Source organism: Macaca thibetana, chromosome 19 (genome assembly GCF_024542745.1).
Source record: "Macaca thibetana thibetana isolate TM-01 chromosome 19, ASM2454274v1, whole genome shotgun sequence".
Lineage (NCBI taxonomy): Eukaryota > Metazoa > Chordata > Mammalia > Primates > Cercopithecidae > Macaca > Macaca thibetana.
In genome coordinates, this window is record NC_065596.1 from 34,483,082 (window position 1) to 34,508,060 (window position 24,979).

Genomic DNA, 24,979 nt, shown 5'->3' on the forward strand with positions numbered 1-24,979 from the left:
GAGAGCGACAGGGGCCCCTGCTCGGGAGTCGGGGGTGGGAGCCCCGAGGGGGAGCCCTAGCCTGGAGCTGAGCCTGGCGCGGACCCGACCGGGAAGGCCTTGGGAGCCCGGGGGAGGGAGGCGGACTGATCCCGAACGGGCGCAGCGTCTCTTTCGGGTCACGGTTGGCCTTTGGACCCTGCGGGGACACAGTCCTGGTTTTCTGACCCGCGGTGCGGACCACAGCCCCTTAGTGTGAGCCCCAGGGGGGACCCCGGGTCCCCTTCGCCCCAGTCCTCTTGGAGGCCCAGCAGCCTCCGTCTCTGGACTCCACTCTGTCTTCCAGCCACCGGCCCCTTTCCCAGGCTCGGTAGAGACCTCTAATCTTTTCTGAATGGCAGGGGACACCCCCATCCCCTTTTCCTGAATTCCAGCGGGGCCCAGTCCTCCTCTGAGCTCCAGCCGGGGCTCTGCTCTTCTCCTTCTGTGGATGCCGGGGTCCCACCGCCTCTCTGAGACCAGGAGGGAATTCCGACCTCCCCTTAGGAGCTTCCCGGGACCCCAGGTCTTCCTATTCCGAATCCCAGAGGGTCCCCAAGTCCTCTCTTCTCAAACTCTGAGCCCAGGGGTACCCCGGCCACATCTCCTCCAAACACACAGAGGACTCCAGGTCCCTTCCTGAGTACCCCAAACTCTTAGCCCTACTGGGGTGCTCCCATCTCTCAGGAAAACCGGTTTCCCTTTTGTCAGCCCCCCAGCGGGGACGCCAAAGCAGCGCCTCGGAGCTGCAGGGAGCTTCAGCGGACACCAGTTCTCATTCCTCTGGAGTTCTTGGGGGGGACCTCCTCCTGGGAACCCAGATTCTATCTCTAAGCCTCGGGGTGGGGGCCTTGCTTTTCCTCTGGGCCCCATCCTCTTTGCCAAGTTCTTGAGGGCAACCTAGACCCTCCTCTGAACCCCAGAGGCTTCCCCAGCCCCGGGGATCTTTTTTTCTCTTCTGAACCCCAGAAGCAATCTCAACTTTCCCATTTGAGGTTCCAGAGAGGACCCCCTCTTTCATACCCAGGGGAAACTGAGTCCCTCACCCCCTTCGAGACCCCAGGCCGCTCCTCGCTTCCGCCCCTGGAGGCCCCTCCTCGGCTCTGCCTCCTCCCTCTTCTCCACCCCACCGGCCATAAGATGATGATGTGGTCCAACTTCTTCCTGCAAGAGGAGAACCGGCGGCGGGGGGCCGCGGGCCGGCGGCGGGCGCACGGGCGGTGCAGGTCGGGGCTGACGCCTGAGCGCGAGGGGAAGGTGAAGCTGGCGCTGCTGCTGGCCGCCATGGGCGCCACGCTGGCGGTGCTGTCCGTGGGCACCGAGTTCTGGGTGGAGCTCAACACCTACAAGGCCAACGGCAGCGCCGTGTGCGAAGCGGCCCACCTGGGGCTGTGGAAGGTGTGCACCAAGCGGCTGTGGCAGGCGGACGTGCCCACGGACAGGGACACCTGCGGCCCCGCGGAGCTGCCCGGAGGTGAGCAGCCGCCGCCCCGAGCCCAGGGCTTGCGTCCCGTGGACAGGGAGGGAGAGGGGCCCGTGTCCGTGGAGAAAACCCGCCTCAGGGACGAAAGCCTGAGCCCGGAGGAGAGAGCTTGTATCCCTGTGAGCGCCAGTGCCCACATCGTCCTCTGCTCCCGGAAACTGCTAGGAGAGATCCCCCAGACATGGCCTAGGTCCCTCACTGGCCTACCCCCAGAGAACCTGTGCCTTAGAGCTTGCTTTCCTGCTACAGACTGTACCCCAAGACCAGAATGTACCTCCAAAGAGTCTATGCCCCCAGGCCATCCTGTACCCCCAGACCAGGCTGTGACCTGAGACCCCCCAGATGAGACTGTACCCCTATTCTACGCCTCTAAAGAGAGCCTGTGTCCCCACCTACAGCCTGTGCCCCAAGACCATGCTGTACCCCGACTATCCTATACCCCCAGATCAGCCTGGGTCTCCAGCTACAGTTTCCACCCCCAGACTAACATGCACCCCTAGACCAGTCTATACCCCGAGACCAGCCTGCATCCTTACACCAGCCTGTGCCCTCAGATCAGCCTGCACCTCCACACCAGGCTATGGTCCCAGATCATTCTATGACCCCCAAAGCCCCTGACCCCGCACAGCCAATGTTCTTAGGCATTGCTGGGTCCCCCCAGACCAGCCTATAGGTCCAGAGAGAGCCTGTGTCCCTAGAAAAACCTTGCCTGTGTCCCCAGACCCAGCCTGTGATTCCAGACACAGCTGGTGTCCTCAGACAGCCTGTGCCCACCCCAGCCTGCACCCTCTGCAAATGCCTGCGCCCTGGAGACAGCCTGTGCCCACTCTGCATTGCCCACAGACAGCCTGTGCCCATAGAGAGACAGCCTGGGTTTCTGGTGTCAGCTTCCTCTTCCCAGCCTGGAGACAGCTTGCGCTCCCATCCTATGAGCCCTGGGGAGACAGACGCCCACCCCAAAGCAGGATCTATGCCTGTTCCCCACCTACTGCTTCCACCAAACCAAGCTCTCACCAGACACCTCCCAACACCCAAGGGCAGACCTTGTTCCTTCCCGGCAATGTTCTTCACTTCCTGTCCTCTCGCCTCCAAATGCCCAGACTGTACATTTCAGTGTTTCTCATTTTCTCCGAGAGACACTCCCATACTCCCTCTTTTCCCAAATCATGGCTGTTTTATCCCTGGACATGGCAGGGAGCTGCCCCATACCTTCCTGACACGACAGGCCACGGCTTGTACTTATACCAGGGGGACATTCTATATCCCTGGGGAACTGGATGAAATCTTGTTCTACCTCCACTGACCCGTGGAAAATACCTGGCGCTCCTCAGAGTCTGTTTGGGCTGTCATATATTTGATCACCCATATGAGATCTCCAACACTCTTCAGTCTCCAAAGAAGGTGCTGTCATCCCAGTGCCCCTCAAAGAATATGGCCTATTTTTCTGCGCGCCATTTGAGAGTTCCCTTGTCCCTTACTTCTCCAGATGTGATACCTTACATGTGTAGAGTGCAAAATAGGATGTCCCAAGTCCTCGATAGGACATGGGGATGCCTGTCTGAGCTACCCACGTGGTGTCCAGATGGGCTACCCTTAATCATTTTATTTCTGCAGATGGGCTATCCCTGGCCCCTGGGGGTCTCATAAAGGATGATCCCAAACTTTTGCAAAATGGGAGGCCCCAGTAATAAGAATATTAGATGCTGATGTAATGCCTGGTTCTGATCTCAGTGTTTTATGTACATTAACTCATTAAGCATCATAGCTAGCCTATGAGTCGTTATTAGCACTTCTATTCTAGGGAAGAGAAAAATGAGGAGCCAGAAATCTCGGTGGCTCGGTCTATGCACCCAGGCTAGTCAGATGGAATTTGAAGCTCGGTTGCCTCTCTTCTCAACAACTGCATTATATCACATCTCACTAGTCCAGCAAGAGATCCCAGAGGTCATGGGGCAATGGAGGGGGTGACCCATCCCTTCTCACCACACTGTCTGGGGTTCCTCACATCCCTCGCCGTCCCCTCCATTGATCAGAAAGGACGTCAGTCTTCTAACAGGGCCATTAACATCATCTCATAAACCCAACCCCTCAGAGGACATCTCACAATCTTCATTATCTCAGAGAAATATCTCACACTCACCACTGCCCATCAAAAGCCATCCCCAGCTCTGCTGGCTGCAAGTACAGAATGTGGGGGCGACCCTCCCCTGTGCTTTTCCAGATGGTATATGTCATAGTTTGGGGTAGTCAAGAGTCGGGATGTTCTAAACTATTTGTAGCCAAAAGAGGATGCCAGGCACCCTACATTGTCCCAGAAGGGCCATCGCACTTCCCTTGTGGATGAAGACCACCGTGTTCCCTGCAATGACTGCTTCAAAGAGCACCTGCACCCTTTGCTCAGTGACGTGAAGCATCCTTTACCTTTTTTTTTTTTTTTTTTTTGAGATGGAGTTTTGCTCTTGTTGCCCCGGCTGGAGTGCAATGGCACAATCTTGGCTCACTGCAACCTCTGCCTCCCAGGTTCAAGCAATTCTCCTGCCCCCGTCTGCCAAGTAGCTGAGATTACAGGCATGCGCCACAACATCCGGCTAATTTTTGTATTTTTAGTAGAGACGGGGTTTCACCGTGTTGACCAGGCTGGTCTTGAACTCCTGACCTCAGGTGATCCGCCTGCCTCAGCCTCCCAAAGTGCTGGGATTACAGGCGTGAGCCACCACGCCCAGCCCGGCATCCTTTACCTCGTGTTGCTGCATAAGAACTCACACATCCCACTCCTCCTAGCTGGACATCTCACCCCTTCTCCTCCCCTCAGGGTACTTGGGGAGCTCCCACACCACCTCACCTGATGCAGGAATTGATTTCTTGTCCCTTCATATCCTTGTTCAAATTGAAAAGTTCATTTTTTCACATTCACAGACTGCCTGGTCCCTCTTCTATGGCCTTTACTCCTGTTATTCTCGACCTCTCTTCTCCCTTTCTGTGCCTCAGTTTCCCCATCTGTAGAATAAGAGAGTAGGTCAGACTAGGTGAATTCTGAGGGAATTTCTAGGTCTAAAATGCACTTTAGAAAGTGCTCCCCTCCCTTCCTTTCTTCATTTCTCCTTTCTTCTCTCCCTTTCTTCCTTTTTCTGTCTTTTTTAACTTAAAATTTCTCTCTTTTCTTTTTGGAGATATAGTCTTGCTCTGTCACCCACGCTGGATTGCAGTGGTGCCATCTCGGCTCACTACAACCTCCGCCTCCCAGGTTCAAGTGATTCTTCTGCCTCAATCTCCTGAGTAGCTGGGATTACAGGTGCACGCCACCACACCCGGCTAATTTTTGTACTGTTAGTAGAGATGGGGTTTCACCATGTTGACCAGGCTGGTCTCGAACTCCTGACCTCAAGAGATCTGCCTGTCTTGGCCTCCCAATGCGTTGGTATTGCAGGCATGAACCATCGCGCCCGGCCCTGTGCTTTGTTTTATATTATTTTTTTCCTCATTGTTTTCCAGCTCATCTCTTTAATGTGTGTGATATACACTTATAGATATGTATTTTGATTTGGGAAATATATAGTATTAGCTTATATGTGTGTTTTCCATAAATGAGATCATGCTATTGATTTTGTCTGATCTTTGGGATTTTTTTTTTTTTTTTAGATGGGATCTCACTCTATCACCCAGACTGGAGTGCAGTGGTACAGTCTTGGCTCACTGCAACCTCTGCCTCCCAGGCTGAAGAGATCCTCCTACCTCAGCCTCCCGAGTAGCTGGGATTACAGGTGTGTGCTGCCACACCGAGCCAATTTTTTTTATTTTTGGTACTGATGGGGTTTCACCGTGTTGGCCAGGCTGGTCTTGAACTCCTGAGCTCAAGTGATTCTCCTGCCTTGGCCTCCCAAAGTCCAGGGATTACAGGTGTGAGCCACCTCGCCTGGCCAATTTTTGGATTTTTAAATTAAATTATTAGTATTAATTATTATTGTTGTTTTGGTCAACACTGTTTCTCAAATCTCCCCAATTTGCTTTAGGTTGTTCTAGTTCATGGCTATGTGTACTGGAGAGATTTTCACAAGGAACATTTACTTGTCTGTTCCCCTATTCGATGGTCACCTGGCTTGATTCTGACTCCATGTTACTTATAAACAGTGCTGCTATAAACATCTGCATATATGTTCCTGTCTGTTTGGTTTTTTTTTTCCTCGAGGTATATCCTGCAATGAGATTGTTGAGCCACAGGCTATGAACATTCTTCATTTCATAAAGTACCTCAGAGTGCCTTCCCAAAAGACTAGGAGTACCCATTCATACACGGTGTTTCCTCTTATCTTTTCAAATGCTTGATATGACCCTTTTAACGTTGGCCAATCTAATTGACGGAAAGTGGTGGCTCCCTGCTGATTCCAGCTGCCTCGCTCTGATCCCTGGTGAAGTGAGGCATCTCTTCACGGACTTGTGAGTTACCCAGGCTTCCTCTTCGGTGAATTACTATTCATACCCTCGGCCCATTGGTCAATTGGGTTCTCTCTCTCTTCTTGCTAATCCGTGGGAGCCCTTTGTGTGTTCTAGGTAGGAATCCTTCCTGAAACAGGAATCCTTTCTGAGTCTGTTAGCCTTCTGCTACTTGTATCTCGGTATCCTTTGTTGAATTAAGTAATTATTCATATGTAATCCCACTTGACCCTCAACAAACCCATACAAAGGGGCCAGGAAAGAGATTATTATCTCGTTTTAAAGAGGAAGAACTAGAGGCCCAGAGAGGCTAATGGCGCCCTCGGGGACACAGGTCTGGGGCTCAGAGCCCTGGGTAGGAGTCCCAGCTCCTGGATGGCGCTGTGGTCGCAGGTGGCTTGCACACCTCTGGGCGTCATTTTTCTCCTGTGTATCAGGGATGCTGACGTCCAAGTTTTAGGCTCCCGTGGGCTGTGTGAAGTGTCCAGCCCTGAGTTTACACAAAGGACCTCACATCCTCATGTCTTTTTTCTCTCTCCTGCTTCCACAGAAGCAAACTGCACCTATTTTAAATTCTTCACCACGGGGGAGAATGCACGCATCTTTCAGAGAACCACAAAGAAAGGTGAGAACTTTTCATCCCCTGGTGGGTGACAGGTGGGGGAAATGCTGAGCATGCTGGAGGAGGTCTAGATAGAATTATCCCCTCCTCTGCTTTACCCTAGGGCGGGCCTTGTATCTATAATCTGTGGCTGTCTCCTGGGGAGTGCTGGCGGGAGAGTTAATGATGGGGACATGGTGCTCTAAAGAATCTAGAGAACTCTTTTTTTTTTTTTTTGTGAGATGATGTCTTGCTCTGTTGCCCAGGCTGGAGTGCAGTGGCACAATCTTGGCTCACTGCAACCTCTGCCTCCTGGGTTCAAGTGAATCTCCTACCTCAGCCTCCCAAGTAGCTGGGACTACAGGTGCACGCCACCACGCCAGGCTAATTTTTGTATTTTTTTTTTTTTTTTTTTTGAGACGGAGTTTCGCTCTGTCGCCCAGGCTGGAGTGCAGTGGCGCGATCTCAGCTCACTGCAAGCTCCGCCTCCCGGGTTCCCACCATTCTCCTGCCTCAGCCTCCCGAGTAGCTGGGACTACAGGCGCCGCCACGACGCCCGGCTAGTTTTTTGTATTTTTAGTAGAGACGGGGTTTCACCATGTTAGCCAGGATGGTCTCGATCTCCTGACCTCGTGATCCGCCCGTCTCGGCCTCCCAAAGTGCTGGGATTACAGGCGTGAGCCACCGCGCCCGGCCTAAGTTTTGTATTTTTAGTAGAGACAGGGTTTCACCATGTTGACCAGGCTGGTCTTGAACTCCTGACTTCAGGTAATCCCTCTCCTCGGCCTCCCAAAGTGCTGGGATTACAGGTGTGAGCCACCGCACCCGGCCATGCCTAGAGCTCTTACCCCATCTCTGGCTATGCCACATGCTGTGTCACCCTGGGCAAGTCACAGTCCCTCTCTGTGGGTAGCACTTGGACGTCTCACAAACGTGCATGCATCACGTGCTAACCACAGTGCTGGGCACTCCATCCGTAAGATCTCCAGTCCTCACAGTAGCCCTGGAGGGCAGGGGGCTTTATCCTCCATCCTCCGGAAGTCCAGGAATGGCTACAATTATGTTTCCCAGGAAGTGGTAGAGGCGGAATCAGGATTCAGACCCAAATAATTCTGACTCTCAGGGAGCATGCTACTAAAAAATCTTCTGAGGAAAGGTGCGGTGGCTCACGCTGGTAATCCCAGCACTGTGGAGGCGGGCAGATCACTGATGGTCAGGAGTTCGAGACCAACCCGGCCAACATGGTGAAACCCTGTCTCTACTAAAAATACAAAAATTAGGTCGGGCACAGTGCCTCATGCCTGTAATCCCAGCACTTTGGGAGGCCGAGGCAGGCGGATCACGAGGTCAGGAGATCGAGACCATCCTGGCTAACACGGTGAAACCTCTGCTCTACTAAAAATACAAAAAATTAGCTGGGCATAGTGGCAGGCGCCTATAGTCCCAGCTACTCAGGAGGCTGAGGCAGGAGAATGGTGTGAACCCGGGAGGTGGAGCTTGCAGTGAGCCGAGATCGCACCACTGCACTCCAGCCTGGGTGACAGAGCAAGACTCCATCTCAAAAAAAAAAAAAAGGCCGGGCGCGGTGGCTCAAGCCTGTAATCCCAGCACTTTGGGAGGCCGAGACGGGCGGATCACGAGGTCAGGAGATCGAGACCATCCTGGCTAATATGGTGAAACCCCGTCTCTACTAAAAATACAAAAAACTAGCCGGGCGAGGTGGCGGGCGCCTGTAGTCCCAGCTACTCGGGAGGCTGAGGCAGGAGAATGGCGTAAACCCGGGAGGCGGAGCTTGCAGTGAGCTGAGATCCGGCCACTGCACTCCAGCCTGGGCGACAAAGCGAGACTCTGTCTCAAAAAAAAAAAAATTACCTGGGCATGGTGGCAGGCGCCTATAATCCCAGCTACATGGGAGGCTGAGGCAGGAGAATCGCTTGAATGTGGGGAAGCAGAGGTCGCAGTGAGCTGAGATTGTGCCACTGCACTCCAGCCTGGGCCACAGAGCAAGACTCATCTCAAAAAGAAAAAAAGAAAAAGAATCTTCTGACAAGATGGAAATGATGGAAATACTCTGTTTCTGTGCTGACCCATATGGTGGCCATGGCCCCATGTGACTCCAGCATGCTTGGAATGTTGCTGGTGTGACGCAGAACTGAGTTTCTAATTGTGTTTAATTTAAATTGATTTAGCATGGAGGCCACATCTGGCTAGCAGTGAATATACTGGACAGTGTTGCTCTAAACACTGCGCCCTTTCTTTTTATTCATTTTGTATTTGTATTTGTATTTATTTATTTCTTTATTTTAGTTTAGTTTAGTTTAGTTTTGAGATGGAGTCTCGGTCTTTCACCCAGGCTGGAATGCAGTGGCGTGATCTCAGCTCACTGCAACCTCCACCTCCTAGGTTCAAGCAATTCTCCTGCCTCAGCCTCCCTAGTAGCTAGGATTACAGGTGCGCACCACCACACCAGGCTAATTTTTCTATTTTTTAGTAGAGACAGGTTTCACCATGTTGGCCAGGCTGGTCTTGAACTCTCCTGACCTCAAGAGATTCACCCACCTTCGCCTCCCAAAGTGCTGGGATTATAGGTGTGAGCCACTGCACCTGGTCCACAGGAGGAAATTTAGGCTGAGAAGGGTTCAGCCTAAATTCCCACTGGAATCTGGAAAATTCTAGCAGAATCTTCCATGTAGGAAGTAGTTAGGGAGATTTCCATCCTGGATCATTCCACTGTAGCATGCTGCCTTTGCCATCGTCTCCCACACACCCGACTACCTCAGCTTCCTCACCTATAAACCTATAAATCAGTAATAATTGGTAATTCTCAACTCTTTCGAATCCTGGCCCTCTCCTCCCCTTGCTTGGTGACTTGAGAGAACTAACTGACTCTTTCTGAGTCTTAATTCCTTCAACAGTGTAAGTAAAATGTTGGGCTGGATGACATTCTACTTGAAAATTCTTCTCTTGTCCTGAATCTTACATCTTCCTGGTTCTGGGTTCCTACAGGTGAATCCTCTTCATTCCCTACATCCCATGTTCTCTGCTTCTTTCCTCTCTCCTCCCGGCAGAGGTGAATCTGGCAGCTGCGGTGATAGCAGTGCTGGGCCTGGTAGTCATGGCCTTGGGGTGCCTCTGTATCATCATGGTGCTCACTAAAGGTGCAGAGTTCCTGCTCCGAGTTGGAGCCGTCTGCTTTGGCCTCTCAGGTGAGGGTTCAGAGCCTGGATGCTGAGGACATTGCATGCTGGGAGGATCTCCAGGCACTGTTGCATGCTGGGAGATGGGCTCTCTATGCACTGTTGCATGCTGGGAGATGGGATCTCTATGCACTATTGCATGCTGAGAGTAGGGTCTCCACACACTGTTGCATGCTGGGAGGTGGGATCTCTAAGCCCTGTTGCACGCCTGGAGTTGAGGGGAAGCCCAAGGGCTATAGTAGGTTCAAAGATGGGAGAACCCCAACAGCCGGGCTAAGGATTGGAGGGTGTCCAAACATTGTTTTAGATTTGGACCTGGGATCTCCAAGAATTGTTGCATGCTGGGAGATGGGATTTCCAATCACTGTTGCATGCTAGGAGTTGGAGAAAGCTCAAGGACTATAGAAGTCTCAAAAATTGGAGAGTTCTAAGCCCTTTTGTTAGCTGGGAATTGGAAGCTATCCAAATACTTTTTAAGGTTTGGACATGGCGTCCCTAAACACTGTTTCATGCTGAGATGTTTTGAGCATTTAGCCTGTTGAGAGGTCAGGGAACCCCAGGGGCTGTAGTAGGCTCAAAGGTGGAAGAGTTCCAAGCCCTATTGTTGACTCAGAATTTGATGGTCTCTAAATGCTCTTTTAGATTTGAGATGTGAGGTCTGCAAGGACTGTTGCATTCTTGGAGCTGAAGGTCTAAATAAAATGCTGCATCTTATGAAATGTAGCCCTCAGTAATGAACAACAATTCAGTTTATTGTACTTCCAGTTCAAATCCTTACAACAGCTCTATTAGGCAGGGCTTACTATCCCCCATTTTATTTATTTATTTATTTATTTTTGAGACAGAGTCTCCCTCTGTCGCCCAGGCTGGAATGCAATGGCATGATCTTGGCTCACTGCAACCTCCGCCTGCTGGGTTCAAGTGATTCTTCTGCCTCAGTTTCCCAAGTAGCTGGGATTACAAGCAGGCACCACCACACCTGGCTAATTTTTGTATTTTTCAGTAGAGACGGGGTTTCGCCATATCAGCCAGGCTGGTCTCGAACTCCTGACCTCAAGTGATCTGCCCATCTTGGCCTCCCAAAGTGCTGGGATTATAGGCATGAGCCACCACACCCAGCCTCCCCCATTTTATAGATGGGGAAATTGAGGCTCAGAGAAGTCGGATGAATTACTCATGGCCACACCATCAATGATGGCATGATGGCAGAGGTGGGATTTTAAACTTGGCTTTCTTTCTTTCTTTTTTGAGATGGTCTCACTTTGTCGCCCAGGCTGGAGTGTGGTGGCACGATTTCAGCTCACTGCAACCTCTGCCTCTAGGTTCCAGCCCAAGTTGTGCCCTGAATCACTGTGTGACCTTGGAAGGTTCATTTTATTTTCTGGGCCTTGGTTTTCTTATTGGATCAAATGTTGGCTTTTCTTTTCTTTTCTTTCTTTCTTTCTTTTCTTTTTTTTCTTTTCTTTTCTTTCTTTTCTTTCTTTCTTTCTTTCTTTTCTTCCTTCCTTCCTTCCTTCTTTCCTTCTTTTCTTTCTTTTCTTTCCTTTCTTTCCTTTCTTCCTTTCTCTCTCTCTCTCTCTCTCTCAGGCTGGAGTGCAGTGGTGCAATCTCAGCTCACTGCAACCTCCACCCCTCAGGTTCAAGCGATTCTCCTGCCTCAGCCTCCCAAGTAGCTAGGATTACAGGTGTGTGCCACCACACCTGGCTAATTTTTGTATTTTTAGTAGAGATGGGGTTTCACCATGTTGGTCAGGCTGGTCTTGAACTCCTGACCTCAAGTGATCCACCCGCTTCAGCCTCCCAAAATGCTGAGATTACAGGTGTGAGCCACCGTGCCCAGCTAAGACTTTCATAAAATACTTTTATGTCAGCACCTTCCCGTGAACCCCCATGGGTAATGCAGGTGTGAGTTTAACCATAACACCAGCACCAAATTCCTACCGAGCTACGCATTCCATGAAAACAGGCATCATCTTGATCTTTTTCATCGTTCAGTCCTCAGGGAGTTAGAGGGGGCCTCTCTGGGGAGGTGACGTTGACGATGTCAAAGTATGGACAGACAAGCTGGGAGAGTTTGCTGCATTGCAAATCTTGAAAGAAAGCCAGTGTGACAGAAGTGTGGACAGAGATAGGGAGACTGGTGCAAAAGTTGTCACTGCATTAATGTGAGATAAATGTCACTGGCCCTGTGACATTAACAGGGAATCAAGAAGATCTAGATTGGAGTCCCAACTTCTTAACAGCTGTGTAATTGGGGCAAACCTTTTTCTATCTCTGAGCTTAAATCTCCTTATAGCCACGAACTCACTCATCCAGGTATCTGTTGATATTGTGTCCATCCTATCCATCCATCCATTTATCCTTCCATTGATGGATCAGTTTCCTCCTTGTCTCCCCTTCCTTCCTTTCTCTCTCTTTCCCTATCTCTCTCTCTCCTTTTGTTTTTGTTTTTGTTTTTGTTTTGTTTTGTTTTTGAGACCGGGTCTCGCTCTCTCATCCAGGCTGGGGTGCAGTGGCACGATCTCATCTCACTGCAACCTCAGCTTCCAGGGCTCAGGTGATTGTCTTCCTACCTTTCAGCCTCCTGAGTAGCTGGAAATACAGGCGCACGCCGCCATGCCCGGCTAATTTTTGTATTTTTTTTTTTTTTTTTTTTTTGTAGAGATAGGGTTTCGCTATGTTGCCCAGGCTGGTCTCCAACTCCTGAGCTCAAGTGATCTGCCCACCTCGGCCTCCCAAAAGTGCTGGGATTATAGGTGTGAGCCACCATACCTGGCCCCTCTCTCTTTTCTTTCTTTTCTACCCATTTTCCCTTCCTGTCTCCCTTCAGTCATCTATTTCTCCATTTTTTTTTCACTTGTCCATTCATTTAACAAGTATTTCTTTTATATCCAGTGAGTCCTAGATGCTGTGCTAGGAGCTGCTGAGGATGCAACGATGAATAAGATAAAGATGATGTTTGGGCCGGGTGTGGTGGATCACTCCTGTAATCCCAGCACTCTGGGAGGCTGAGGCGGGCGTATCACGAGGTCAGGAGATCGAGACTATCCTGGCTAACACAGTGAAACTCTGTCTCTACTAAAAATACAGAAAAAATTAGCCGGGCATGGTGGTGAGTGCCTGTAGTCCCAGCTACCCGGGAGGCTGAGGCAGGAGAATGGCGGGAACCCGGGAGACGGAGCTTGCAGTGAGCCGAGATTGCACCACTGCACTCCAACCTGGGCGACAGAGCGAGACTCCGTCTCAAAAAACAAACAAACAAAAAAAACAAAACAAAAGATGATGTTTGTTCTCACAGAATTTGTAGCTTGGTAGGAATTCGGTGCTGGCGTTATTATTGAACTCACACCTGCATTACTCCTGGGGGTGCACAGGAAGCTGTTGATACAAAAGTGTTTTATGAAAGTCTTGGGCACAAAAGTGCTCTGCAGATTGTACCACCAACTGAAAGTGAAGGAGGATTTGATGTGGTAATTACTGTGGTTAGATTGGGTGTCAGGGACTGGGGTGGGTTGAGATTTTGAGGTCTCCCTAGATAAAGGGACATGTTCAGGTTGTCTTGTTTCTTTCCTTATATATGTATCAGCTGTTGTTCTATGTTTTAGAGGTATGCCACAGAGAAGTCCACTGCCCTCGTGGACTTACAGTGCAGTGGGAGAGACAAATGAGATAAAGAGACATTGCTCATATAAATCAATATATATTCATAACTACCAACTGTGATGAATGCTATAGATAAAAAGTACAGAGTATGAGAAAAGTATACGACAAGAGACCCACTGTAGATTTAGGTGGCAGTGGTTAGTGAAGGCGTCCCTTCGAAACATGTAATTCATACAGAGATGTGAAGAATAAGGACATCTAAGGCAGGCTCAGGGAGGGGGAAGCGGAAAATTACTCCAAGCAGTATAAAGGTCTTCAAGCCTGAACAAATCTGGTGCATTGAAAGTCCTGCTCCAAGCTGCGAGAGCGTGGGAGGAGCAGCTTGAGAGGAGGCTGGAGAAGCTGCAGGAGCCAGACCCGTGTACCTCTTTATTTAATGTATCTTTTTTATTTTTGAGACAGAGTTGTGCTCTGTTGCCCAGGCTGGAGTGCAGCAGTGTGATCTCGGCTCACTGCAACCTCAGTCTCCTGGGTTCCAGCGATTCTCTTGCCTCAGCCTCTGGAGTAGCTGGGATTACAGGCGTCCGCTGCCACACCCGGCTAATTTTTGTATTTTTCGTAGAGACAGGGTTTCCCCATGTTGGCCAGGCTGGTCTCAAACTCCTGACCTCAGGTGATCTGACCACCTCGGCCTCCCAAAGTGCTGGGATTACAGGCGTGAGCCACTGTGCCTGGCCATCCACCAGCAAATTCTATTGGCACTGCCTCCAAAACGTATTTTGAATGCAAACTCATACCTCCATTTCACCATGACACTAACCCAAGCCATGGCTATATTTCCCCGAGATAATTTCTATGGCCTCCTCACTGTTCTCTATGCTTCTCCTTTTAACCTCCTCAAGCCCATTCTCTACAGAGCAGCTAGAATGATACTTCTACTTTTTAAATTTTAATTTTTTTAAGACAGGGTCTGGCTCTGTAGCCCAGGCGGAAGTACAGTGGCACTATCTCAGCTCACTGCAGCCTCAACCTCCTGGGCTCAAGCAATCCTCCCACCTCAGCCTCCCGAGTAGCTGGGACCACAGGCACACACACCACGCTGGGTTAATTTTTAACATTATTTATGGAGACAAGGTTTCACTGTGTTGCCCAGACTGATCTTGAATTCCTGGGCTCAAGCAATCCTCTCCCTTCAGCATCCCGAAGTGTTGGGATGACAGGCGCAAGCCAAATGATAGTTTTTTCTTTCTTTCTTTTTTTTTTTTTTAGATGGAGTTTTGCTCTTGTTGCCCAGGCTGGAGTGCCACGGCACGATCTGGGCTCACCGCAACCTGACTCCCAGGTTCAAGCAATTCTCCTGCCTCAGCCTCCTGAGTAGCTGGGATTACAGGCACCCGCCACCATGCCTGGTTAGTTTTCTATTTCTAGTAGAAACGGGGTTTCTCCATGTTGGCCAGGCTGTTCTCGAACTCCTGATCTCAGGTGATCTGCCCACCTCGGCCTCCCAAAGTGTTGGGATTACAGGTGTGAGCCACCACGCCTGGCCCCCAAGTGATACTTTTATATCAGAAGTCAGATCATGGATCCTCCCCAGAATAAAAGCCACCTAAATTCCTACTACCAGAATAACATGGTGGCAAGGCCTCGTGTGGGCTGACAGCTGGCGCCCTGTGACTCCATCTCCTGCCGTCTGCTCTCCCTGCTCCAGCCACCCTGGCCTCTGCTGTTCCCTAGACGCTCTAAGCTCATTCCCCCCTCAGCGTGCTTTGCCCGGCTGCCTCCTCAGCCTGGAACATTCTTCCACCGGCGCTTCAAATGTCTCATTTCCTCATATTATTTAAGTCTCTGGTCAAATATCACCATCTCAGAGAGAACAGCACTGACCATCGTGTCTAAAGTGGACTCATTTGGTATCCAAGAAAATGTTAAAAAAAAAAAATAATAATAATAATAAAAGAGCTGGGCGCGGTGGCTCACGCCTGTAATCCCAGCATTTTGGGAGGCTGAGGCAGGTGGATCACAAGGTCAGGAGTTTGAGACCAGCCTGGCCAACATGGTGAAACCCCGACTCTACTAAAAATACAAAAATTAGCCGGGCGTGGTGGCGGGCGTCTGTGGTCCCAGCTACGCAGGAGTCTGAGGCAGGAGAATCGCTTGAACCCAGGAGGCGGAGGTTGCAGTGAGCCGGTTCTTGCCACTGCACTCCAGCCTGGGCAACACAGCGAGACTGTGTCTCAAAATAAATAAATAAATAAATAAATAAATAAATAAAAATAAATAATAATAAAAGATAAAGAGGGCGTGTAAGAGAAACTGGGTGTGGGGGCTCACGCCTGTAATCTCAGTACTTTGGAAGGCCAAGGTAGGCGATGTCTTGAGCCCAGGAGTTCGAGACCAGCCTGGGCAACATAGTGAAACCCCATCTCTACCAAAAATAAAAAATCTAGCTAGTCTCATAACCTGATCTCAAAAAAATAAATAGATAAAAATTTAAAAATAAAATAAACTGGCCAGGTGCAGTGGCTCACGCCTGTAATCCCAGCACTTTGGGAGGCCGAGGTGGGCAGATCACAAGGTCAGGAGTTTGAGGCCAGCCTGGCCAACATGGTAAAACCCCGTCTTTACTAAAATATAAAAAATTAGCTGGGCATGGTGGTGCGCGCCTGTAGTCCCAGCTGCTCGGGAGGCTGAGGCAGGGAAATTGCTTGAACCTAAGAGGCGGAGAGTGCAGTGAGCCAAGATCACGCCATGGCACTCCAGCCTGGGCGACAGAGTGAGACTCCATCATGAAATGCAATGCAATGCAATGAAATACCAGTCGCGGTAGCTCACTCCTGTAATCCCAGAACTTTGGGAGCCGAGGCTGACAGATCACTTAAGACCAGGAGTTCAAGACCAGCCTGACCAACATGGTAAAACCCTGTCTCTACTAAAAATACAAAAATTAGCTGGGCGTGGTGGCAGGTGCCTGTAATCCCGGCAACTCGGGAGGCTGAGCGGGGAGGATCATTTGAACCTGGGAGGTGGAGGTAGAAGTGAGCTGAGATCCCACCACTACACTCCACCCTGGGTGACAGAGCAAGACTGTAGTCTCATAAATAAATAAATAAATAAATAAATAAATAAATAAATGAAATAAGAAAGAAAGAAGACTCATGTCCAGCTGGGACTTTATCTGCCTTATTTTTCTTCACAGAATTGATCACTACCTGACATTCTCTATTTATTCATGCCCATATTCATTTGCCAGGGTCCCCATAAGAAAGTACCGCAGCCCGCGTGGCTGTGGTGCAACAGAGATTGATTTCCTCGCCGTTCTGGAGGCTGGAAGTCTGAGACCAAGGTGTCGGCAGGGACGGTTTTCTCCAAGGCTTCTCTTCTTGTCTTGTAAATGGCCAACTTATCCATGTATCTTCACATGGTCTTCCCTCTGTACCTGTCTGTGTCCACAGTTCCTTTTTTCTTTCTTTTTTTTTTTTTTTTTGTTGTTGAGTCAGAGTCTGGCTCTGTCACCCAGGTTGGAGTGCAGTGGTGTGATCTCCGATCACTGCAACCTCCCCCTCCCAGGTTCACGTGATTCTTCTGCTTCAGCCTCCCGAGTAGCTGGCATTACAGGTGCCCGTCACGACATCCAGCTAATTTTTGTATGTTTTAGTAGAGACGGGGTTTCTCTATGTTGGCCAGGCTGGTCTCAAACTCTTGACCTCAGGTGATCCACCCTCCTCTGCCTCCCAGAGTGCTGGGATTACAGCCGTGACCCACTGCGCCTGGCCTTCTTTTTTTCTTTTTTTGTTTTTTATGTTTTGTAGAGACAGGGTCTCACTATGTTGCCCAGGCTGATCTTGAATTCCTGGCCTCAAGAGATCCTACTGCCAGAAACTTTTTATCTCATAAGGACACCAGTCGCATTGGATTAGGGTTCCTTCTGAGGATTTTGCTTTAACTTAATTATCTGTTTTTTGTTTGTTTGTTTTGTTTTGTTTTTTGAGACAGAGTCTCACTCTGCTGCCCATGCTGGGGTGCAGTGGCTCGATCTCAGCTTGCTGCAGACTCTGCCTCCAGGATTCAAGCGATTCTCCTGCCTCAGCCTCCCGAGTAGCTGGGATCACAGGCGTGCACTACCACACCCGGCTAATTTTGTATTTTTAGTAGAGACGGGCTTTCTCCATGTTGGCCAAGCTGGTCTCAAACTCCTGAGATCCACTTGCCTTGGCCTCCCAAAGTGCTAAGATGACAGGCATGAGCCACTGCACTCGGCCTTAATTATGTCTTTAAGGACTCTATGTCCAAATACAGTCACATTCTGAGGTACTTGGGGTCAGGACCCCAAAACCTGAACTTTTTGTGGAGGACACAATTCAGCCCTCAACAATGCATTTAACTGATTATTGCCCATCTCTCCTTCTTGGATGAAACTCTAGAAGGTCAGGGACTTACAGTATCATTTATGTATTATATTTTATGTATTTTGTAATAAGAGCTCAATGAACATCTGTTCAATGAATCAAAGAATGCGTGAATCAAGTCTGCTGTGGTGGTTCACACCTGGAATCCCAACATTTTGGGAGGCTGAGGCGGGAGGATTGTTTGAGGCCGGGAGTTTGAGACCAGCCCGGGCAATGTAGAAAGATCCTGTCTCTACAAAATAAATGAAATAATTAGCTATGGTGGCTTGCAGCCGTAGTCCCAGCTACTCAGGAGGTTGAGGAGGGAGGAGGGCTTGGGCCTGGGAGGTCAAGTTTGCAGTGAGCTGTGATCGCGCCACTGCACTCCAGCCTGGGTGGCTGAGACCTTGTCACTAAAAAAGGAGGAAAAAAAAAAAAAAGGAATGAATTAGGAGAGGAATGAAGGGGAGTTCTTGTCTCAATGCTTTCCCACCTCCCGTTCTATAATGTTGGGCTGCATGGAGCAAAGAAGGGGCTTTTAAATCACAGCATCTGGGCCGCATTCTCCAGCCCCTAATCAAAATCACAGTGAATGGCCGGACGCGGGGGCTCAGGCCTATAATCCCAGCACTTTGGGAGGTGGATGGATCACCTGAGGTCAGGAGTTCCAGACCAGCCTGGCCAACATGGTGAATGCCCATCTCTACTCAAAATACAAACATTAGCCGGGCGTGGTGGCACGAGCCTGTAGTCCCAGCTACTTGGGAGGCTGAGGCAGGAGAGTCTCTTGAACCCGGGAGACAGAGGCTGCAGTGAGCCGAGATTGCACCATTGCACTCCAGCCTGGATGACAGAGTGAGAGTCTGTCTCAAAACAAACCAAAAACAGTAAACAAACAAACAGAAAATAAACCACCAGAGTGGGCTGGGGTACAGGGAGGAAGCAGGGTCAGGAACTGGGGTTGGGGCAGGACTCCAGGGTCTGGAGAGAAGGCGACTGGGATCCATGACTCATGCGTGACTCCCAGACGGTCCTGCATGACCAGGCCCCTGCCTGCCTCTGCAATCCCATTAACACCTCTCTCCCCAACCCCAACTCTCCTTGCTCCGACCACACTCAGCTTTTCTCTTTTCTCCAAACACTCTGTGCTGCGTCCTACACAGGGCCTTCGCGTCAACCCCTCCTTCTGCTCAAAACAGCTGTTATTTCGTTTTGAGCACGACTGACTTCTTTTCATGCTTCAGGTCCCAGCTCAAATGGCTTTTCTCGACATCATCCAAAGTCCCTGCTCCACCCCTGGGTGCCACTCTCTCTGTTTCTATTTCCTTCCTCTCATGCATCACCCTCTGAGATTATCTTGCCTCCTCATTTGTTTATTTTGGACGTTGCAACCTGGAAGCCTGCAAGCCCTCGACGGCCAGGGGATGTGCTTTGTTTGCCAGGCAGTGTGTAAAGATTTCTCGGAGTTTATGTTTAAAGGTTGGAGGAATTCCCATAAAAATAATAATCATTTAAGCAGTTATAGGCCTGGTGCGGTGGTTCACCCCGGTAATCCCAGCACTATGGGAGGCCAAGGTGAGTGGATCGCTTGAGGTCAGGAGTTCTAGACCAGCCTGGCCAACATGGTGAAACCATGACTGCTAAAAATACAAAAATTGCCGGGCGCGGTGGCTCAGTTCTGTAATCCCAGCACTTTGGGAGGCCGAGGCAGGTGGATCACAAGGTCAGGAGTCCGAGACCAGCCTGATCAACATGGTGAAACCCCGTCTCTACTAAAAACACAAAAATTAGCCAAGCGTGGTGGCGTGTGCCTGTAATCCCAGCTACTCAGAACGCTGAGGCACGAGAATCGCTTGAACCGGGCAGGTAGAGGTTGCAGTGAGCCGAGATCACGTCACTGCACTCTAGCCTGGGCAACAGAGCAAGACTCCATCTCAAAAAAAAAAAAAATTAGCCAGGCGTAGTGGAGGATGCCTGTAGTCCCAGGCACTCAGGAGGCTGAGGCATGAGAATCGCTTGAACATGGGAGGCGGAAGCTGCAGTGAGCTGAGATCATGCTGTTAAAGGGCTGCAGCTGGCTTCTGCCATCATTTCCACCCTACTTTCTGCCCTGTGTGCTTACACTTTCTCATGCCCCCTGCAGGCATTTGAGCTTTGCAAACTTTGGTTTATTTGCTTACTGTCTATCTCCAAGTAATACATAAGCTGCACAAGGGTAGGATCTTTCTCTATCATGTTCTTTCTTTTTCACTCTTTTTTTAAAAAAAAATCAGCCTGCAATCCCAGCTACTCAGATATTTATATGTGTATATATATAATACTCATATATTTATATGTGTGTATATATACACACACACACACTAGCCAGGCGTGGTGGCACACGTCTGTAATCCCAGCTACTTGGGAGACTGAGGCAGGAGAATCGGGAGGCAGAGTTTGCAATGAGCTGAGATTGCAACACTGCACTCCAGCCTGGGCAACAGAGCAAGACTCCGTCTCAAAAAAAAAAAAAAAATCTAATGAACCATATTCACCCTACAGTGCTGCGAACACCAGAATGCCTTTCTACCCGTCTAGCTGTGATTCTATATCCGCCTTTTAATCATTTTCCAGCATACAGTTCTGTGGCATCAATTCCGTTCACGTTGTTATGCAACTATCACCCCCATCCACCTTCAGAACGATTTTCATCTTCCCCGGCTGAAATTCTATACCCGTTAAACACCAACTCCCCTTTTTCCTCTTCCCTCCGGCCCTTGGCAACCACCCTTCTACTTTCTGTCTCTACGACTTTGTGTCTTTTTTTTTTTTCTTTATTTCCAGCTTCCCAATTGCGCCTGCTATATAGTAGGTGTTTAGTAAGTATTTGTTGAGTGCATGTGTGGGAAGGTGCCAGGGTGGGCGGGAGGGCTGGGAGAGGATGGCAGAGATGTTCAGACACAGCTGGGGTCCCAGGGGCCTGATGGCGTGCTGTCCTCTCTCCCGCAGGCCTGCTGCTCTTGGTGAGCCTGGAGGTGTTCCGGCATTCCGTGAGGGCCCTGCTGCAGGGAGTCAGCCCGGAGCCTCCCCCGGCCCCACGCCTCACCTACGAGTACTCCTGGTCCCTGGGCTGCGGCGTGGGGGCCGGCCTGATCCTGCTGTTGGGGGCCGGCTGCTTTCTGCTGCTCACACTGCCTTCCTGGCCCTGGGGGTCCCTCTGTCCCAAGCGAGGGCACCGGGCCACCTAGAGCCATGCCTGAGACTTCTCTAAGCAACCACCAAGCCCTTTGACCTTCTCCATTGTACCCCCAAGATCTTTTTGCTCCATCTCCTGAGGACACTGTGTTCTCCCTGCTCGGGGGCCCATGTTTTTTTACACGCCTGCGTCCTGTCCCCTTACCCTTTCTCTGTAAATACGCTTCTCTCGGTGGCTGTATGTGGTTTGCTTGGGGTTGGGATGGGAAGAGGCTCTGCAAACGAGGGTCCCCAGGGAAGACTGGCGGGGACCTGATGGGGTAGCTGGGGTGTGGGGCGGGGGGATGAGGTCAGGGGTCTTGGATGGGAGTTGGGGGCCCCTTCATTTCCCAGGTGTGGATCAATTCACTTGCCCGGAGAGACTTTTTACAACTCATCTGCAGCTCAGGGTGGGGGTGGGGGGAGATAGGGAAGTGTCTGACCTGGCTGTGATCTGATTTGGGATTAAAGGTTTGGAAATTTAACAGCTTTGGTTTGGAGTCTATTTGTGACGTGATTGTGCATTAGGGGGTAAAGAAAAGAGACCCCGTATACCGTCCAGAAACGTGCCACTCATAAGCCCAGAAGTCACGTGGAAATGAACCCATGTACAATGGTTCAGAGTGTGGAAAGCACAATATACTTTTTATTTTTATTTTTATTTTGAGACGGAGTCTTGCTGTGTCTCCCAGGTTGGAGTGTAGTGGCACAACCTTGGCTCACCGAAACTTCCGCCTCCTGGGTTCAAGTGATTCTCCTGCCTCAGCCTCCAAAGTAGCTGAGATTACAGGCACGAGCCACCATGCCCAACTAACTTTTGTATTTCTTTATTTTGAAGAGACGGAGTTTTACCATGTTAACCAGGCTGGTCTTGAACTCTTGATCTCAAGTGATCCACCTGCCTCAGCCTCCCAAAGTGCTGGGATTACAGGCGTGAGTCACCGTGCCCCACCCAGATTTCCCCTTTACACATGACTCCTATCATACTTGATTAGGATTTACCCCAGTGACCTCATTTTAACTTGATTACCTCTGTAAAGACCCGAGGTCACATTCTGAAATGGAGGTTGGGGTACACACACACACATATATACATGTTGCAAACTTTGAGGTCTATCTCCAAGTAATACATAAGCTCCACAAGGGAGGTTCTTTCTTTTTCACTCTTTTTTAAAAAAAAAATCAGCCTGCAATCCCAGCTACTCATATTTATATGTGTATATATATATATATATATGTGTGTGTGTGTGTGTGTGTATATATATATATTTTGTGTGTGTGGGGGGGAGAACATTCAACCTTTAACAATGCGTATATTTAAATTATGTTTTCTGGTCAGGTGTGGTAGCTCACGCCTGTAATCCCAGCACCTTGGGAAATGCCTGTTCTAATTTAGGTCCATGGGCACAGGCCCCAGGGTGGAGCCCTCACCAGAGACCCCGCCCTTTTCTACCCAGCAGTTCTCTGCCCCCCTCCCCTATCAAAATGCTTTTTCTGCATCTATTGAGACGATCATGTGATTTTATTTTTATTTGTTATTTTACAGTCTCACTCTGTCGCCCAGGCTGGAGTGCAGCAGTACGATCTCGGCTCACTGCAACCTCCGCCTCCCGGGTTCAAGCAATTCTTGTGCCTCAGCCTCCCCAGTACCTGGGATTGATTACAGGTGTGCGCCACCAGACCCAGCTAATTGTTGTATTTTTAGTAGAGATGGGGTGTCACCATGTTGGCCAGGCTGGCCTTGAACACCTGACCTCAAGTGATCCACCCACCTCGGCCTCCCAAAATGCTGGGGTTACAGGCGTGAGCCACTGCACCTGGCTGACTATGCGATTTTTGTTTCTAATTCTGCATTCCTCCATTCAACAAGTAGAAGTGTCCTGCAGTGCCTGGCCATCTGGGAGCCAGGCTGGTGTGAAACCCCAGCTCCCCGACTTACAGCTGGAGCAACAGCTTCACCTCTTTCTGTCTTGGTTTCTTCATTCCTAAAGACGGTACATGAGCTCAACCCTGCACCTGCTCCCAGGAGTCACCATCGGGAGTAAACGCCATCATAAGCCCTGTAAAGCTCCCAGGAGACCGCCTGGCGTGTGGTCGCAGCTTGATCTGCCTTTGCTGTTATTTTTCATCAAGTGGCACTTAGAGAGTAAACAGGGACCCCTGGCGAGCTGACAGCCTGCTGCTGGAAACAGATACTAATCACATCACTGAAGTAATGAGCATGCAATTAGAAACCAAGGTAAGCGCCAGGAGACAAGATAGTCCGCAATTCTTTTTTGTTGTAGTTGTTTGACTTTGTTCCCAGCCAGGTCAGGGAAGCCTCAAGAGACGTCTGCCATGGGGGTGGTGGGGATGGTTGGTCTTGGGGGAATGGCTCTTTTTCCTTTCTTTCCTTCCTTTCTTTCCTTTCCTTTCTTTCCTTTCCTTTTCTTCCTTTCCTTCCTTTCTTCCTTTCTTCCTTTCTTTCTTTCTTTCTTCTTTCCTCCCTCCCTCCCTCCCTCTCTTTCTTTCTTTCTTTCTTGAGATGGAGTCTCACTTGGTCCCCCAGGCTGGAGTGCAATGGCACAATCACGGCTCACTGCAGCCTCGACTTCCCAGGTTCAAGCGTTTCTCGTGCCTCAGCCCCAAAAATACCTGGGACCACCGGCACACACAGCCACACCTGGCTAACTTTTTGTATTTTTTGTAGAGATGGAGATCTCCCAGGTTGCCCAGGTTGGTCTTGAACTTCTGGTCTCAAGCAATCCACTCACCCTGGCCTCCCAAAATGCTGGGATTACAGGCATGAGCTACCATACCTGGCCACTCTTTATTAAAAAAAAATAAATAAATAGAGACGGGGTCTCACTGTGTTGCCCAGGCTGGTCTCAAACACCAGGGCTCATATGATCCTCCTGCCTGGGGTTCCCAGGTGCATGAACCACCGCACCTGGCAGGAATGGCTCTTTGTCCAGTGGGGTCTTCATTCTGAAAACTCTTACCTGGGGTCAGGGCAGGGAAGGTTCAAAGCCAGAGACTCAAGAGCAAAGGGAGCTGGCGATTGTCCCCTAAACCCTCCCTGACCACACTCCGAGTGGTCCCCCCACAGCCAGTTCCGGCTTCAGTTCTGGGTGGGGAGAGGCTGGAGAGAGGAAAAGGCAGAGATATAACGTAGACTTATCAGAAGTGGGAGAAGGAAGTACAGACCCCGCAAAGACAGATGACTGGAATCACATCATCCTATGAAACAATGCATTGTTGGGGCTCAGAAAACAATACTCCCGAAATAAGTATGACGTTTGTCAGGTGGAGTATTTGAACTAAAGGAGATTAGAAGGTCTCAGAGGAGGCCGGGCATGGTGGCTCACGCCTGTAATCCCAGCGATTTGGGATTTGGGAGGCCAAGGAGGGTGGATCACATGAGTTCTGGAGTTCAAGACCAGCCTGGCCATCGTCTCTACAAAAAATACAAAAAACTAGCTGGGTATGGTGGTATGTGCCTGTAATCCCAGTTACTCGGGAGGCTGAGGCAGGAGAATCACTTGAACCCAGGAGGTGCAGTTTGCAGTGAGCCGAGATCATGCCACTGCACTCCAGCCTGGGTGACAGAGTCAGACTCTGTCTCAAAAAAAAAAAAAAAAAATTAGCCGCTGCTGATTCGGATGCACAGTGCTAAGTATGAGTGTTCAAACAGCAAGCTATTTTAATTAAATTAATTAACTTTTTTGAGACAGGGTCTCACTCTTTCACCCAGGCTGGAGTTCAGTGGTATGATCTCCGCTCACTGCAACCTCTGCTTCCCAGAATCAAGTGATTCTCCTGCCTCAGCCTCCTGAGTAACTGGGATTACAGACACATACCACCACACCAGGCTAATTTTAAATTTTTTTATAGAGATGAGATTATACCATGTTGCCCAAGCTAGTCTTGAACTCCCGAGCTCAAGCGATCTGCCCACCTCGATGTCCCAAAGTGCTGCAATTACAGACATGAGCCACCACATCCAGCCTATTTTAATTTTATAACCTCTCATGACATCTCTCCTTCCTCAATTTGTCTTCTGAGGGTT

General features: G+C 49.9%; 2 protein-coding genes across 8 annotated transcripts in view; both read left to right on the forward strand.

Annotated features, from left to right (window-relative positions):
* The window catches only part of NDUFA3 (NADH:ubiquinone oxidoreductase subunit A3), a 166,078-nt gene that overhangs the window by 49,302 nt on the left and 91,797 nt on the right, over positions 1 to 24,979 (forward strand). The window lies entirely within an intron of this gene.
* Positions 24 to 21,416, forward strand: CACNG6 (calcium voltage-gated channel auxiliary subunit gamma 6). The gene is made up of 4 exons (XM_050771943.1): positions 24 to 1,492; positions 6,483 to 6,557; positions 9,602 to 9,739; positions 20,707 to 21,416. The coding sequence occupies exons 1-4, from the start codon at positions 1,159 to 1,161 to the stop codon at positions 20,943 to 20,945; spliced, it is 786 nt and encodes a 261-aa protein (XP_050627900.1). The 5' UTR covers positions 24 to 1,158; the 3' UTR covers positions 20,946 to 21,416.